Source organism: Aythya fuligula, chromosome 2 (genome assembly GCF_009819795.1).
Source record: "Aythya fuligula isolate bAytFul2 chromosome 2, bAytFul2.pri, whole genome shotgun sequence".
In the NCBI taxonomy this organism is placed as follows: domain Eukaryota; kingdom Metazoa; phylum Chordata; class Aves; order Anseriformes; family Anatidae; genus Aythya; species Aythya fuligula.
The window spans coordinates 21,765,271-21,783,936 of record NC_045560.1 but is presented as its reverse complement, the minus strand read 5'-3'; the positions used below and the strand labels follow the sequence as shown (position 1 = coordinate 21,783,936).

At 40.8% G+C, this 18,666-nt stretch overlaps 1 protein-coding gene across 1 annotated transcript in view; it reads right to left on the bottom strand.

The window, feature by feature from the left end:
* The window catches only part of CUBN (cubilin), a 138,509-nt gene extending 121,805 nt beyond the window's left edge, over positions 1–16,704 (bottom strand). The window contains exons 1-14 of the mRNA XM_032182345.1: positions 16,586–16,704; positions 16,292–16,421; positions 15,857–15,949; positions 14,818–14,856; positions 13,928–14,029; positions 12,887–12,990; positions 9,219–9,345; positions 7,890–8,058; positions 6,945–7,076; positions 5,588–5,683; positions 4,923–5,044; positions 3,240–3,426; positions 1,519–1,637; positions 453–687 (exon numbers count right to left, since the gene is read on the bottom strand). Of these exons, the coding sequence (XP_032038236.1) occupies positions 453–687; positions 1,519–1,637; positions 3,240–3,426; positions 4,923–5,044; positions 5,588–5,683; positions 6,945–7,076; positions 7,890–8,058; positions 9,219–9,345; positions 12,887–12,990; positions 13,928–14,029; positions 14,818–14,856; positions 15,857–15,949; positions 16,292–16,421; positions 16,586–16,704 (1,774 nt within the window). The remainder of the gene's footprint in view (positions 1–452; positions 688–1,518; positions 1,638–3,239; positions 3,427–4,922; positions 5,045–5,587; positions 5,684–6,944; positions 7,077–7,889; positions 8,059–9,218; positions 9,346–12,886; positions 12,991–13,927; positions 14,030–14,817; positions 14,857–15,856; positions 15,950–16,291; positions 16,422–16,585) is intronic.
* Positions 16,705–18,666: the final 1,962 nt, after the last annotated feature.

Sequence of the window (18,666 nt, the reverse complement as noted above, 5' to 3'; positions counted from 1 at the left end):
AGCCTGCAAATCATACCTAAAACATCACAGATAATTTGAAATTAAATTGCAAACAGTTTGATCCTATAATGTTTGGAAAACATTATTCAACCTCTTTATCCTCCTGTAAATTGTCAGTGGAAATAAAAGGGTAACATGCCTGCTCAATGTACTAGAAACTTCTGTGAGAAAAGAGAATTAATCAGAAGAATGTCATCTCCAGGATTATCTGTTCTATAGGGGATTCCTCACAGGGGGCAAAAAGCAGCCTTAAAAACTAGCAGTACATTATTCATGCAGAGGCCTAAAGTTGGAGTTTAAATAGCTTAAAATGACACGTGTCTAAATTTCAGCCTCATTCCCTAGTAAAATGTCCTATTGCTCTTAACATTTCCTGATTAAAGTAAGTAAATCATTCGTTTTGCTCCAAAGCTGTGAACACATTAAATTACCTGACATTTCATCAAACTTACCAGGATCTCGAGATTCCCACTGAACAGTAAAACCTCCATCTGTAATGGCGTGATTTGCGTACAACCAGAAATAAAGGGAGTTGTGGGAACTGAAAAGCTCTGTGGGAGGTGTGGAACCACAGTATTTTCCCAGCATGTGCATTGATGCTGAAGCCCCATCATGGATTTGAAGGAAGTCAGAGTTACAGTCATTACTTGCCTTCAGTTGGAAGACCGGGAAAGTAATACGCAGAATCTAACAAGAAGTAGCAAAACAAAAAAATCTCTTTTTTTGCATTTGCTAAAATAGTTTATGCTGTAACTCTGCATAGGAAAGATTTATTTGTTCATGCAGCTGTGAGAATCTATTCGCTTTGGAGTCATTATGTGATTTCCTGAAAAATTCCGGGATAGAAGAAAATATTATGGAATCTTAAGGATCAAAAGAAAGGAGAGAAAATCAGAAAGAATTTGGACAGGGAAGTTATCTGGAAACAGCATTATTCCTATAAACTAATAATTGATATCATTTGCCTGTGTCTGCTACATGATATAGTTAGAAAGGCTTGAACTTTAGCATATAATACTTTATTCCAAGTTTCCCATGGAAGCTTTCTCATCAGATAGTTAACATTTCTCATCCTTTCTATGATTGAAAATATTGTCATGGGAGTTAAAAAAAAAATGATCGTTCTTTTTTAAAAGTGATCTTTCTTTTGCACATATAAAATCAGTGTATTATGAACCTACTCTAGATAAATAGTGACATGCACAGCTTTATGTAAGTTCAGATTCCCTGCCAATGTGCTTTAATGCAGTTCTACTGAAGACAGCAGTAGTGGCTCTAAGGCTTAAAGCTGAGGATATGTCACATACATATAATGCTTTATAAAGCACTTCCAGCCATTAGTTTATAAAACAACTTATTTCATTCTCATGCAAAGTCAAAAATATATTCAAAATATAGATCCCTTAATGTAGGTTAGACGATATTGGAATGTGTGACATGAAAATGGCCACATTTGCTCTGATGAACTGAGGGGTCCTGCAGAATGAAGGTTTCTTTATTCTGAACTCTTTTTTTTACCTTGTTGGGATCAGTGTGAATAACCCAAGCGCAGCTGACCCCAGTATCGTACCGCTGGCTGCTTGGGTTGTTTGGGTAACTGAAAGTCCCCCTGGAGCCTGAAAGATATCCTCCACAAGCTGCAGAAACAGAAAAGTAAATGGATTAATTTGTGCTGTCACGGTAAAAACTTAAACAAAACCAAACTTTTAGCTTTGGTTTCCTGAACATTTAAAACAAGAATGAAAGATGCTTCTATGAAAGACTTCAGAATTTCCTCTGAAGTGGAATATCATAAAAAAATGAGAAAAATTATTCCCTGAGAGAAAAGTAGTTCCTGGAAAAAGAATAAAGATCTTTCAGCAGGAAAATGTGAAGTCTGCCAAAAGTTGTTGATTCTGTCTCAGAAAACTATCAGTAAACCAGTTGGTTTCCAGAAGACTAACTCGGGATTAAAATCTTCAGAATTTCCACTGACACTGAAATGACATTTTGAAGCTCACATGATATAAAATTGTCTTTCCCAGTAGTCGTGCATCAGAGAATGTATCCTTCAGATGTTTTATATATCCTTTGGGGTCAGATTTCTGGTTCTGATATCACCTCTTATAATATACCGTGGTCTATTGACCATGTGAACTGGGAATCCCAAACAGCTACAGAGAAATATGTCCATAAAGAACCCAAAATACAATGCACATACAGCTGTGGTATACAAGAAGCAGCTGTAGATTAACATTCAACTGACAGCAAAGAAATACTCAATTATCAGCGAACTGAAATGAAGTATTTTGTATGAAGGAATGGTAAAAAGAATATAATTTTCTTTGAAGTGTCCGTCTAAAACATCTCACAATTTCTCAACAAGATTCATAATTATCATATCATAGAATGTATTATTTTTACTTTGAATAAGAACTAAGAAAGACTGATACATTATAATTTGTCACTGGATATAAAATGGTTCTCTATTCTTCACATTTTGAATGGTTAAATATTTTTTCCACATATATATTCCTAATAACAAAAAATTACTGGTTATACATATAAAGAAAGCAGAAAGAGCTTGAAGTAGCTCTAATATAGATCAGATTTCATGGTGGCTCAGTGAAATTTAACATTCTGTATTCTATAAAAAGTTAATCTGCTTTTTTCACATCAGTCTGCAATACATAGGAGCCATCTGATAGATGGATGCCACAGAGACACTCACTGGAATGCTATCCTGACTTTGTTTAATCAAAATTAATGGCATAATAATCCCCCTCCCCCAAAAGAAAAAGAAGAATGCATATTCAGAAGAAATCCTACAAGTAGGAACACTGTAAAACTCCACGTTCCTAGTTTCATGGATAACATTTCTTTCATTACATTTCTGTTTTGAAAACCTTTTCTGGCTTTTCATGTTAACTAAAAATATCTGGACCTCTCAGTTTTGCAACAAATGAAATTGTATGCACAGAAGAAAAACATTACTACATTCTCTTGTAAATCTGTTTCCCTTATACCAAACCCTCTTTCTTACCCAGCTTACCAGACCACTTATCAGGAACAGCAATCTGATTTTAGGATAACTGGAGGCTAGTCACAGCCAGTAGGCCCGCAACTCCAGTGTTCCTCTCCTATTGCTAAACAAAGCAGCTATAAAGAAAAAAATGTGGAAAACTCTAACTCCAAGGGACCAGAACCTGTAGTCCACCAACATTAGCCTTTTTCTCCAGAGGAGGATGTCCTGGACATACCTTGCTGGGCAGTCTGGCACTGTGGTCCTGTCCAAGCACTGGTGCACTCACAGGTGTAGCTGTTGATCCCATCAGTGCAGTTTCCCCCGTTCTGGCACGGGTTGCTAGAGCATTCATCAATGTTTTCTGTACAATTAGGGCCTGTCCAGCCTGCATTGCACACGCAGAAATATCCAAAGATCGTTGCCTACAGGTATAAACAAATGCAATAAACTTAATGATCATGAATCACATAGAAGAATCAATGCAGTTGGTAGAAACACTGACATTTACACTTACTTTATGTGGAGATATAAGAACAAAGAAATAAATCATTTGGAGTTTAATGGCCTTGATGGTAAGTGGTGAATACCAACATAAACCAAAAGCCTAATCAGATTATCTAGCTGTTTGCTGTTTCTATCAAGTTGTTTCTTTGCAGAGTTCTTTCAAGGTACTTTTTAGAAACCCAAAATCTGTATTCATTTAATCATTCAGGAAACTGTTTGCTTGGTTTTGAAATGATCATCCTAGACACAAGTTAATGATATTATCTAAAACTTAAAAATAGCAAGCCAAGATAACAATGGTTTATAAATCATTCCTCTCAAGCCTGTTCTCTTAGAAGTCTGCACTGTAGTTATGTGGATGTTACTTTATTTTTCACCCTGAGGGATGTTAAGTAGGAACTGTTTCCCTTACTTCTTCGTATTGTTCCTGTCTTTTTTCCCATTTCTTTTGTCTTGACCTTTACTACTCCTTGTAATCAAGTCTTTCCGTATCTGTAATTGTTTTAGTTTCTTATGCCCTCTTTTCTTGTATTTGTTGTTTTCTAGATATACTTCTTACAGTTAAAGCAGATTTTGATATTCCATGGCACATGCTAACTGCCAGCTTTGATGTCCCATAATCAATGTGCTATATTCTTTATTTCCTTGTACATTCTCTGATCACATCCTCTGTGTCCTGAACAGAGATTTTCACTATTATGGAAGAGGATTTTTCTGTGTATTAAAGGCTACAATAATATTTTAGAAAATAAAAAGGTGCTTTCTGATCTGCATTGCCTGGTATTTAATTAACATTAAATTTTATCTGTCATTACACTGGCCAAATATAGCTCTGATGTACCCTATCTTATTAGACGCATCAAAATCCCATTACTGAACTATCTGACTGTGTCATTATCTTTAAGTAATAGTTTGCAACCATGATTGCTTATAGTTATATGTTAGGATAAATTTGAGGGAGTACATAATTTCTTTTAATAGACTGACTAAAATAGTTTCTAAATAGTTAGAAAAAGTAGATGAGATCTGGGCACAAAAGGTCCTTTAAATAGCTGAGCGAAAAGACAACAGGTACCCACAGAAATGAGTGAGGAATGCACAGAAGAGGGTAAGAGGTGGAGTGGGGAAGAGGGGATCATCTCCTTTAGAACAGAAAATCATGAAAGGGAAGGGCGAAAACATCATATGGCCCATTTCCCCCTGACTCCCAGAATCATCAAAAGAAGGATATCTGTAGAACAACATGGACAAACAAGATCAGACTCTATTTGAACAACAAATTTACCATTTGTGAACATTTCTCCAAAATCATCATAATAAGTATCTTCCAGAACAGAAATACCAAAAATCCTCAGATCCACAATACTAACTTCCCTGAGCACAGCAGGGAGACTGTGAGGAGTCAAGCACTTACCACGCACTGACCATTTGCACAAGGGTTTTGCAGCTGACAGGTATCATTGAGGGGAGAGCATCCGTTTGGCCCATATCCACTTCCAGTGTACCCAGATGTGCAGGAACAAAATGGCATTAGTCCTTGGGAAATCAGGCAAAAACAAAGAGACTAGTTCAGTCCTTGTTAAAATGACAGTACCAAACATTACAAGACAGTTCCTTGATATTTTGAAGCTGAGCCTTTATATATGCCAACTTATTTGATCTTTTGGTACTTTCCCCGGTCTTTGCCTGGTCTGATCATGAAAAGATCCCTGTTTTTTGTACCTGAGAGTCTAAGGTAAGCTTCCTGGGAAGTGGTGGAAGTGGTGAAAGAATACTTATAGGAAGGAGAAAAATAGTCAAAGCAGATGAAACTGGAAACCACACTGAAAGGAAATGGCGAAGATCTCCACATTTTTATGATGAAATCTGCTCTTTTGTGTGGAGCCTCAATCTGTTTCTGTCAATGTCTGTGGAAAGGCCTGTTGACTTTAGCCAACCTGCCTGTGAACTCCTCTGGGCAAGGCAAAACTGACTATGGAGAAGGGGTAGCAATATAAATATTTTGCTACAAAGTGGGTTCAAATAGACTATTTTCTTGAGATTCACACTGTCCTTACAGTCCTTACAAAAGCATCATACCTGAAACAGAGGTACAAGTTGCCATTGGATGGCAACCTCCATTATTTATTGAGCAGATATCAACCTGGGTACATGTTCGTCCGTCTCCTTCATAACCTGTACAGAGATAACTCTTAGTTAGTCTGCAACAAACTATGTTCCCTTACCATCAGCAGAAAAACAATCATCTGGTGAAAACAAAACAAAACAAAACAAAACAAAACAAAACAAAAAAACACTAATTTATGGTGTAAAATCACAGCCTTTGCAGCTAAAGAGAGAAATTAGCTTTCTGGAGTAAAACCTGGCTTATTTATTATGATCCTATGTTGCAAGGATGGATTCTGATCTTAACTAAATCCTCATGTGATTTTAGAAAAGAATTATATTAGTGTTACCCAAACATAGGTGAGGTCAGAGTGAGTCCATAGGAGCTCAGGTCTCTCAGTCACCATGTGCTGCCCTGCCTACAGTTCTGCACACAGCCAGCCCCAACCACCTCAGGGCTTCCCACTGCATATCAGAGCTACCCTTGGGTTCCGAATGCAACATCTGCCTTCTCTTGGGAGGCTCTGTAGGACCAAAATGCTGAGGAACAAATACACAGCCAGAACTGAGGTCCACTATACCACACCAAAATTCACCCGAGGCCACGTTTCTATCATGCTGATAGTCCTTCAGCCCCCAGTAATGGAGAGCCTTCGGTAACTGCAGCCTACTACCATTCAGATGGCAGTCGGAAGGTCAGTTAGAAACCCTTTTTCATGCTAGTATTTCCCATATTGATTGCATGCATCCTGTAAAGCAATTGAAACCATAGAACACAAATTATATGGACAGAAGTCACCGCTTCCACTGTTTGACCTGTATTGCAATAGAAACACTGCCATTATAGAAAGCAGTTGGAGTGTGACAAACAATTATCTAGCCTTTTTTTAAAGACAGACAATACATCTGATTTATGGCACACAGGATACTCTTTTAATTAAAACAGACAATGAGATTACTATCATAATTATGCAATCCCTGTCTCCCATTCATTTTTTTTTTAAAGGAAGTACCTTATAAAATCAAAGCTTTAACACCAAAAGGGGCTACCTAGTACAAGAGAAACACATTTCAGATAATGCACCAACAGACACCTACTCTACAAAATGTTCATTAATAGCTGAAGCAGTTTAAATATTTGTGAACTCTACATCCTATATTACAGTATAGCACTGTACAAAATACAAAAATATATTTGTGCATGTGATAATCTTTATATAAAACCAGTCTACAGCTTCTTAAGTATATCATAAAGCAGGCTCAAATGTGTTAAATCTTCATCTTTTAAGTCTTTCTATAGTTCTATCAACAAAAACTTCCATTATTTTACCTGGTGGACAGAGTCCACAGTGGAAGGATCCCATTGTGTTGATACATGGAACCATTGGTGCTGTTGAGCAGCCTCCATTATTACTTTCACATTCATTAATGTCTTGGCAGCTGTGGCCATTTCCTTGCCAGCCTAAAAAGAAGCACAGGACAGACATTAAAATAGAAAACACTTGACTTTTTCATCTTCTGCTTTGACCAGAGCTTCTCCTAAAGCAGAAAAATCTGCCTTTTGAATTTCCTCTCAATAACACAAGAGAAGACCTGTCCTCCTGATAACTGATGATAATTAATACTGGTCTGCAAAATGTGTTACAAACACAACAAAGTGAAGGTATTTGTATAAGAATGCTTTATTTTAACTGTATTGTGGATATGTCACAATCAAACACAGTTTAATCCAAAGAGGAGACAATTCTGATCTAGTGAACGTGCAAAATTTGCAGCAAGGTTTTATTATAACTCTGGTTAAATCTTCAAATGCTCCTCATGTACACATCCTATACATAAAACATACCCTACTCAGAAAGATGGCTCATAGGTTTTATGGCTTGAAGGGACAATTAGATTTTTATATTACCTTGGGACAATGGGCATACTGACATGAAGCTAACCCTACACACACTGGGAAGGATTTGTCTTACCCATCCCAATCTAGTTGTTCTGGGCTCCCAGTAAAATCATTGGAAAGAAATAGGTACTTCAAGAATGCTATTCATCTGACCTGTTTAGATCTGACCTGTTTAGGATGGGATAAATCATGCGTTAGACTCCGCTGTGTAAAATTATCTATGTGTTATGTAGATAAGCCATAACCTGTAGGCATTTATTCTGTAGGATACAGACTGGAGCATTTCATGGAGTCATTCCCATATGGGAATGACACACTGCCAGTACTACCTGCTGCCACCCCCTCCCAACATAAAAGCAAGCAATGACACGGTACCTGTGGGGCAGGGGCCACATGAGTAGGAGCCGAGTGTGTTGTGGCACTGCACAGGCGGGTTCTGTGAACATGGGGGATTGGGAAGGCTGCATTCATCTATATCAGCGCTGCAGGCAGGGCTGCCAGGAGGGGACATCCAGCCAATGTCACAGATACAGTGGTACTTGGGCTGCCACAGCAAACACCACATTACACATTTAAGACAGGTAGAAGAACAGCCAAGAAAAGGGCAAGAGTTCATCTTATAAAATGTCTTCTAAACTATACAAGAGAGATCAGTGTAAGCAACCAGAAGTCAGCTTGGCTGCATGCAAACTCTTCAGTAACCTATATAATATGAAGAGATGACATTAAGTTGCAAATATACATTCTCATTAACAACAATTTTCTCTCTTCTAAACTTTACTAATGGCCAGACTCAATATTTATCTAGCTTTGGTACAATTAAAGCTAATGGGAACAGTATTGTTGACTGACACAGGAGCAGATGCTGTTAAGCCAACACTGAATCCTCTTGAAAAAGATTTCTCCACAAAAATAGGTAGAAAACAAGTGATGAGTTGTGGAAATTTCTACAAGTTGAGAAAAAAATCATTTTAGCACAAAGAATATGTGGTGTGGCTGGAATGGTGCATGGGTGTATAGGAACACTAAGGAACAGAAGCCTGCCAGGGTAGTTTTGGAGGGTTGCTCTGAGCGGAAAGAGCCAAAGCTGGCATCTTCCATCCATGCCTTTGGAGTGAACACCCTGTACCCGGATTTTGTCCCAAAAACAATTATCTGGCTTGTTGCAGAAGGCCATTCGAGTACATGCTAGCATCCACCCAGTACAGGCACTTGGACAGCTGAGGCCTGGAGTCAGTGATGGAGTCAAATGGATGGTACAGAGCACCAAGCACAGGCAGCAGCCACCAGGCCAGCAGTCAGTGTTCCATAGGTATTGCTTTTCCCAGGGAAAACAAAAACCACGTTTGTCCTTCTGAATCGTTTAAGTAATAAAATATTCCAGCAACTGAGTCCTGAACTCCCCAAGTAATGAATGGTAAGAATATGATATTTCAAATGAGACTTTGACTGTTGAAAGACTATTCCCAATCTCCCAATGGATGTAATTGTAGATCTAATACTTTCGCAAGTTTCTTTAACAAGACACAAAGCATTTCCAGTTCTTGCTGCTGTCCTTGAGACATCAGAGAGGTTATGTGGCATTTCTTTGTGCAGTGGCATTTCTCGATGTCTTTTCAGTGCTACACAGTTTTGTGGTACTCAGCATAATCTATTGCATGTTCATGCTGCCTTGCATAACGAGACTTATACATTGTTCCTTACTTTGTTGGGCTGATCCCTTTCTGCATCTACGCAGATGCCATGCTCACAGAGCATCTCAGATCCTCCTTGGCAGTCATCAAACTTCGAGGCACAGTGAGACCCATAGGTTTCTGGAGTACAGGAGCAGCTAATGGTGAAAGCAGACAGAAAAATCAATATGTTATTTCTATATAGCACTTAAAGATCATGTGTTACCATAGTAAGATAATATTCTGCAGTGTTTATTTATATGGTGTTCCTCATGAAGCCCCTGTGTATTTAGCAGTACTGACAATCCCATTAATAATCCTGCAGCCAGAGGCAAGGCTCCTGTCTAGCAGAGACTGAAGAGCCATGTGGGACTTGCTCATATCCGTGACTGTCCAGGCCCACGGGAGTATCCACAGATTTTTGTTACAATCACAAATCCAAGAAAAAGGAAACATTTAAAGTGAGACTTCAGCAGAATATGTGCCTGGAAATCCCCGTTTCAGCCAGAGAGCACCTTAGCTTTGCTTTTCACCTTCATATGTTGCTGGGTACCTAAAGCTCTACCTCTAGCAATACACAAAACTGCTTTGCCATCAAGAGGCTTGGTGCTTATCTCCTATCTATGTCTGTACACAAGGAGCATCCCCACTCACCTCCCCAGAGCAGTCCAGACATCATTCCTTGCACTCCATCCCAAAGCAGAGATGTATAAGCTACAGCTGTCACTGCAGTTTCTTTTTGTTGTTGCTGTTATTGTTTTTGTTTGTTTGTTTGTTTTTTAAACCTCCACCACTGCAGGAGATGGTGGTGTTAGCTCTTAACCCTGCAGCAGTTTCCCTGCTGCTGAGCACTCACCTGGGAGGTGGCCCAGCCAGGGCCATTCCCTCCTATCCTGCACCCAGCCCATCGCAGGGAGCAGGGCAGCCTCACACTCTGTGGGGTGACAGTGGCAGCACAAGGGTTTGCTGAGGTAGGAGGAACAAAGCTGCAGGCTGAAGGGATGCATCCCGCAGGGCACACCTTAGTCACAGCATTGCACAAACACAGTGGACCTGAAATCAGGAGCTTCTGGGCTATCAGGTGATGGTTCTCTTTTCTCTGGTCCTTTATTTCCACATGGACAAAAACTGAGTCTGAAATACAACTAACTGAATGGGATTAAAACTGCAGAAAGACTCCCATGAATTAGATAACTTTTAATAAAATGAAGGTGAGACACTTATTTCGATGCAAGTAATGTGCTGAGATGTCTGATCCCCACAGAGACATATAGCACTCACTTGGCCCTGTTCACTTGCTTTTAAGCTGGCTAATAAAAATAAATAAATAAATAAATAAATACCAAATAAAAACACCTCTGTACAAGCATTTACCTACACAGTTTGAATCAGATATTCCAGTGCAGCTGATCTGGACCTTGGAGCAATTTACTAGTATGCCATGCTATCCTTGCCATGGCGACGTGATCAGCTGAAAAAGTGTTTGATAAGCCAATTGCAGATAACTAAACTCTGCACCCAGGACAAGCGACCCAGGTGAACTCAGGCTTCAAAACTGCAGTCGCAGTACTGTAAAACTGCATGTTTATTAATGCAAGAGACAGCAAATACACCGACATCATCTTGCAAGTGCAGTCGCTCAAGCTGGGCAAGCAGAGAGTCGGCAGGACAGGGAAGCAGAACACCCCCAAACGTTCAAAGTACATGCAGAGCCTCACATTCAGCTCCAAAGGACACAGCAAGGCAATCGGAGAGGCTCCAAAGGAGAAAGAAAATGACACTGTCTCCTGCCTAGTCTGGCAAAGGTTAATCCATTACCCAGTTGAAATTGCTCAGCTTTGAGAAGTCGGCCACGCTGCAAGGAGCTTTGGCCAAACTGCAAAGCAGTGCGGCGTGGCACTGCCCTGGTCCTCTCCCATTGCTACCTTCGTGTCCTGGTGAGGCCCCCATTATGCTGATTGCGATGCAAATGTCTGATAGACATGGGGATTCCCATGACCTTTTGTCCAAATGATGCCATGTCCTTTTGAGGTGCTGAGTCAGGAAAGCATTTCTAGAATACCTGCTTTTTCCTCATACCTCTGTGCTTTCCTGAATTAGAGCTTGAAGCTTGCACGTAAAGACTCTGAACAGGGAGTGAAGACTGCATTACCCTCCATTTGACAGTACCTGATTGAGCACTGTCCTTCACCTGGTGTTATCCCTGAGGTCTATGAGAAGTTACATATCACCATTTTCTTTATCAACAGTCCCTACTGGTGTATGTAACTGCACCAGAGCAGGACTGGGGTGACAAGGGGTGCTGGGCCCCAGAAAAACCAGCAGCAATGTTCTTACAGCTGCTGAAAAGAGCAATGTCACCCTGTTTAGGGATGGATTTAGCATCCGAGGAGTGCACAGAAATAAGTAGGACATTATGTGAAAGGAGTCTGTGAAGACAAGTATAATGGAGTTGGGGAAAGGACTGAACTATAATCCTGAGGGCATAATGCAAAAGCAGTAATATCACAATGTTTGTGACTTACAAAGAGGTTCTAGTTTCTTTGAAGTAATTGTGTAATTTGTAAAAATTACACTGGGGAACAAACTTCAGGAATCATGACCATAGAAACACAATGAAAGCAGCTGAGAAAAAGGCAGACGGTTTGTTCCCTCAAACCTTAATTTAGTCACACACCTGTATGCCACATAGCAGAGCACAGTAAGAAACAATAAGTAAAGGCAGGCTGCTTTGTGTGGTGTTTCCTTGATAAATGTCTTGCATTGAGGACAGCTGCAAGCAAGCTATAAAGATCTTTAAAATCAAAGAAAAGCTGTCAGGCAGCCTTACACACGCAGTAACATCTCAACAGGCTCTGTGTTCCTGCTGAAGTGTGAGGAGCACTGCATGAGAATTTCCCTTTTGTGAAGTTCCTCCAAGAACTGACAAAGCACTGTAAGGCAGTGTTACACCAAGCAAATATTTGTGGGGGCTAAGGCTTTCATGCTGAAGCAGGAGACAAGTTGCTTTGAAGAAAGCTGTGGCATGTTATCCAGCCTGCTTGTTCCCACTGCACAGGGAGAGCTTTGTATTATATCTGAAAGTTATTTATTTACCAGATTATTTGCCACTATGGAAAATAAGACTCAGGATGTTCAGGCTGGCTTGCCTTGTAAACGGAAACATGTTTCTTAACGAGCTGAACAAGGACTGCCCTCTGACTGGGCACAGCTGGAGGAGGGTGAGCCCCAGGAACCTCGTGTCTGTGGTGCCCAAGCACCCTTCTGGCCAGCCTGCTGCAGGCAGCATTTCTCCTCCCTTTCTATCTGACAGCACTGTGTGTTGCTTGTGCTGCTCCAGTCTCAGTGCTGCTGGTATTTCTGGAGTAGGTGAAGGCATTTCCAAGAGTTATGCAGCGTGCTGGGGATGCCACTGAACACTGATGTCCACGTGCTTAGGAAGTTTCCAGCATCTCAAAGAGTTTGCTGGAGAAAAGCTCTGCTCCTGTGCTGAAGCAAGCGATGGCTTTGGAGGGCATCTGTGCCTGTGGAGGGCTCATCTATACAGTGTACTAATGATTTTGTGGCCTCTCAGACTGAAAGGAGGTGATATATAGTGCATAGATACTACATAGACTTGTTACTAGAACTTGTGCTGCAGATGGCACAGACATAGCAGTGTTTTATACAGCATTTTTATGTATAGTTTTGAAAAGTTACCTGTAGCTGCCGGGTGTGTTCACACAAGTGGCTCCATTCTGGCAGCCCAGTGCCGTTCCAGCATAAATCTGGCATTCATTAACATCCACTGAACAGAGGAGGCCCTAAGATGAAATGGAAAACCAGTTTATTTTCCAAATAACAGAGAAATGAAGCAAACCATGGAGCCAATGTTTAATATAGTTTCCAAACATACACAAACCATGGGCTGCTATCAACACAGCTTCTCTTATGAAACATTATAACAACACTCTATTGTTCAGCTGTGTTTCTGTGACCCTGATTATCAGTCAGATGAGGGATAAAATATTTCAGATGTCTGCAGAAAGCATATGGACAGCTTAGTACTGTCGGTCCCACTACTTTCCAACTCCCTAGCAAAAGGCTCCGAAAATTTTCTTTCAAACTGTTCTTATCAGGAGATGCTGTTTTGTTAGGACTGAAACTACATCAGTTTTGACACAAGTCTCAGTGGGACAATTTTCAGGCTGAGAGTTTTTGAGAAAAAGGTGGAATTTTCCATCTTCAAATGTATGTAACAACACCATTAAAGCCTTTGCCAAGAAGGTCTTTGGATTTCAAAAACCCAGAATGGGATTGGTTACTTACACCCCCATTTGTTTTACTTTGGATTTCAATAAACACCATTCCCTTCCTTCATTCTCTCTATACCCTTGTATAAGCTCAACAGCAAGGTATGCAGTTCAGTTCACACTGCTCAACAAAAACCAAAGACTAATTCTCTGCTGTGGAAACTGCCAAGCATCACTGACTCCATGGGGCATCACCCACATATAGCAGTGCAGGGTCTGACCCACTGGTTGGGGCTTCAATTTTCTTGGTGTACATCAGTGTTGTTGAGAACCAAATGTGTTGCACTTAAACTAAGTGATGACTCTGTTGTGGTTGTTTTGCTGTTCAGTATATCTCACTCCATCCTGAACAATTTTAAAGTGGTGTGCTTTGTCACAATTCTGCTAAGCCAGGTACATCCTTGCAGTTACAACACACATCACACATTCAGGGAGTCTACAGACTCACCTGCCAGTTGCTGGGACAGAGGCAAAAGAAACCATCCAATGAGTTCACACAGGTCCCTGAGTTCTCACAGGGGTTGCTGCTGCAGGCTTTCCTCTGGAGAGACTGAAACCCAGCAAGAGAGCAGGCAATTAGCTTCCTTCTTATTTAGTTTTTCATCAGCATTTACTTTCAAGACAAAGTTGTAGTTTTTGTGTTTGTTTTTTTTTTTTTTTTCATTCTTTCCCTCTCACCTTTTTCAGTGAGGTTAATTTGCAAAACTTTTGAGCTCTTTCATTCACATCTGTACAAAAATATGACTTAGTATGATTGATCTTACACAGGATGACTGGCTGCAAGCACTAGGATGAGCGAAGCTCTGTAAGACGTAAATATTAATAGAAACTGTTCTTCAATGGCAGGCTGTTAGTGAGTCTAGATGGAGAGTTGGTTATCTTATCTTCCTAATTTGATGGGTGACTCATCGGACAACTGCTTTTACTGGCAGGAGTAGCTGTGGCTTGTCACACGCTCATGGAGAAGCAGCTGATGGTTGAAAATAAGCTATTTCCAGCACAACACAAACTCCAGTTTAAATTCTTCAGTCTTTGGCTTGACAGATAAGTGAAGGAAGAGTTTATTTTTCCTTGGTATCTAGTTGTTATTCTTCAGTCTACAATTGTTTTTCCTTTAAGGAATGCAGGCTCCTACACAGTTTATGTTTTGTAAGAGGGTATTTCACCTCCTTTACAAACCTTGGCTTTTTTTAAACCTCCTGTTACCAGAAAAGGTTTTCCTGAGCAGTGTGTGAGAGGAAAGAAATCATTTAGCTATTTAATCATTGTAACCTTATCTTACTTACTTGGGGTCAGATGTTTCTTTTTTGATCTTCATTTTCTTTCCCATTTACTCACCTGCTCTAAGCTTTGAAGTTTGTTGTCAAGATCTGTGATCTGCAAGAGAAATGCAAATTAAGTTGTCCTTGGCATGAGAGCCACTGCAGAGGTACGTGTTGGTCTCAGGGCTGGCATGCTGGATGCCAGTAGACTAACAAAGTGCTTTCTTTGGAGTATAGCTTGTGTGTGAAACCAGGTGACAGTCAGGTTCAAATCAGATCCCATTCACTGGGATTTAAGTCCTTTAGGCAGTTCAGAAAATCACTGCTTATGAAAAGAATATGTCCAATTTTGCCTACAAAAAGAAAAACGGTCTTGTGAAGATGCACTAGGGTGTTTAAGAACATGAATATTCCAACAGAACTGCTCAGGTGCTCATGAGCCATCTGAAGGACTGAGGACTGAAGTGGGTACACCGAAAGCCCAGGAAAGGTTCAACATATCTCAGTTGGTTAGATCCACAAATAGCAAGCAGAACGTGAATCAGGGAATACCATAGACACATGTTAGGACAATTTCCCTTGGAGGTCTCAGGCTATAAAATATTTTCCTATAATGAAATGATGTCTGCACTCTAACAAAAGACACCTAAATTAAGTCACTTAAAGGATTTCCATCTTCTGTTGGAGAAAAGTCTTTAGTAGCTGGGAAAAGTTCCTTGCAGGTATTTTCTTTCCCCTGTAAATCTCTACATCCCATTTCACCCATGCAGTGGAATATCTAGGTAACATGTATAAGAACATATTTGGTCCATAGCCTCAACTTAGTGAGATTTCACTTCCATAAATGTTAGAGGACATAGTCCATGGAGACAGTGAACAGAAAAAGAATCCTGGTCATTGGAAATTATGGGAATTACAGGACTATTTCCATTGTCTCCAGAGATACCGGTTCAGTATCTCTGATGTTAAACAGACTCTGAGCTGATGTTAAATATGGACTCTGCCCCAGCTCCCTGAATCGAAGCCGAGAAATACTGAAATGCATCAGGCAACTCTGTTAATCTGGGGAATGGAAAATACAGAATGCTGGTGGAATACACGAGGGTGCAGCTCACCTTGGAAGCCAGCAGAGAAACCTGGTGCGACACGTTCTGAGAGACACCACTGGCTTTCTTAAGTTCTTGAATCTCTGCGTTACTTTCTCTCACCTAAATTGTTTTTTAAAAAGGGTAAATGTAAAACAAGCTTTGATTTTTTAAAAGCTTAGGAAAGTTTTATTCTTGCTTAATATTACTATTATAAAGTCTCTTTAAATACAGAGAGCTCTGTTCCATGCACAATTTAATCTTTTAATTACTTTATGTAACAAATTGATTACTTTACAGGTCCACAATAGGTCGCGTTCATATTAGAGTGCTAAGAGAAAAAATGTAAAATAACAATCATACAAAACACATCAAACATTTGCTAAGAAAAATTCTGAAGAAAATTAAACTACTAATGTACAAAACTGGAAACGAAGACACATTAAGGAGAAGTAACTATATCACCTGACTAAAAAGTTCTGCAAGATCTTCTTCATTAAGCTTTATTTTCCCCAGTGGTCCAGTTCTAAATTCAATATTTTTGCTGGAGCCAGTGTGGAACACTAGATTACCCTGTTCTGAGGACAAACGAGGCCTGTAGTATTACGAGAAAAAAACAAAAGATCATTTAGTTACACATATCTGCCAGAAAGTAGGTAGAAAATGTATGCAGTAAAGTCATTCTGTTCCCATTACTGGCACTTAAACCCCACCGTATGAATAAATCCATTTGCAATTGATAATAGCAATGGTACTTACTGTTCATCATAAATGTTTCTTTTCTGCCTCTTTTTTTCATAGTGGTTTGATTCACAGCTCAATCCAGCAAGTAATAACAATGCAACTAATAGCCCAGAAACAGAAGCAGCCCAAAGCATTGCTCTCCGCCAGCTGTCCTGAGATTGAAGTGAAACCTCTAGTGCTGAATTGTACTTTTGAGAGCCCAGGTGCCCTTTGCTCTCACACAGCTCTTTATTCACAAGGTGCCCATGCTGCTGTCTTGTCCAGTAAGGGTAATCTTTATCTCAGGTATCTTAATTAAAGATTGACAGTGTGCAAATAATCTAGACACTCAGTGCGTTTTTCTCCTTTGGCTGCAGGAGCTTTGAAAGGTATTTAATTAAAATCTGCATGCATTGGATCATCATGTCTCTGACCTTTGAGCAGCTGAGCCCCCCTGTGTCTCAGAGCACACTTGTAACGCATAGCTGGCTGCTATGGGAATGCTTTGCTGTCCCTGCATGCTGCACCACATGGCAGAAGGAAAGATTATTTGGCAGCACTAAAAAACCTAGATTATTACCCAAAAATAATAACATATAAAAACCACAGTAGCTGGCAAGGAATATTTGTATTGAAGGAGAAGCTTCCAGACAGTAATTCATTGGGCAGATGACATAAACAAGTTAGCAGTACCAAACAGCATCCCATGAATTGCAACAGAAAAACACAATTTTATCCAAATATGGTTGCTCTGACTTAAAAATGACTCAGTCCCCAGATGCTGAGAAGACAATCACACACCAAGAGGACTGCATTTTGTTTGGCATATGGAGGCTGTCTTCACTGCACATGCTGGGGCTCCCAAATTCAGGGCCAGCCACAGACAATGGAGAAGACCAAGGAAGGATTTGGATAATGCTCAAAAATAATCAAAGAATGCAAATTCATATGTTCTGAGAGCCAAAATTTGAATCTTGACCCCATTTTCCTCTACCCTTCAGCTGCACCCTTCTCAAAAGAAGTGTTGTACCCAATTTAGTGCCATGGCCACCGCTGCCCCTGCCCCTGCCCCTGCAGAGCCCGGCCTGGACACACGCCTCGCAACGTGACTTCTGTGTGTGACAAGGTGACGGGGCTCCGAGCTGTGGCCTCTCCAGAAGCACTGACATCAGTGGCTGCTCCTCCAGGAGTGGGGAGGCTGCTTCTGGAAGGTTCCATGTCCCACCCATTTTTGACGTATCTACTCAGGTCTTGGCCTTTTGTTTCTTCCTCCCAGGTGATGGTTCCCAATGCCACCGCAGCAACTTAGACTCCATGTACTCAGTCCTTGTGCCTCCTACTACACGTCAGGGTTTCTGCAGCCCCATCTTCCACCCCAAAAGTGCACTTTTTATGTGACAATCCCTGCTACTCCATCCTTTGCTTTTGCCAGAGTCCCCTATTCCCCTCACACAAATCTTGCTGTGCTTTCGTGTCCCTGCTTAGAGCAGCTTTGCATACACTGTGCTAGGAGTTACTTGAACCTCCAGTCCCATCACAATTCATGCATTTTTCACAGAATCACAGAACTGTAGTATTTGGAAGAGACCTCAAGAGATCATCAGGTCCAACCCCCCTGCCAAAGCAGGTTCCCTAGAGCAGGTTGCCACGGTAGGCATCCAGACGGGCCTTGAATATGTCCAGAGGAGACTCCACAACCTCTCTGGGCAGCCTGTTCCAGTCTCCGTCACCCTCACCGTGAAGTTCTCTCACATGTTGGTGAGGAACTTCCCGTGATCCATTCTGTGGCCACTGCCCCTTGTCCTGTCCCCAGTAACCCTTTTGTTTAATACCTAACTCATACAGGTTGCTCACATTTAAGAACCTGAGCAGTACAGCAACATTTGTAGCTGCTATCGCTGAAGATAACTGTGGCCACCGTTCGTCGGCCCTTCAAGTCCCAGACCTTCACAGAGACCACAGAGCTCCTACACCTCCTAACCATGGGCAGCCTCCATTTCTGCTCCGCTTTGCACTTCTCACCCAACAGAGAGGTTCTGCCCACAGGTCAGTTGGACACTAACACTGGGGGACTGAATGAGCTCTGCAGCTTTCAGACAGAAAGGTTTCAGACAGAA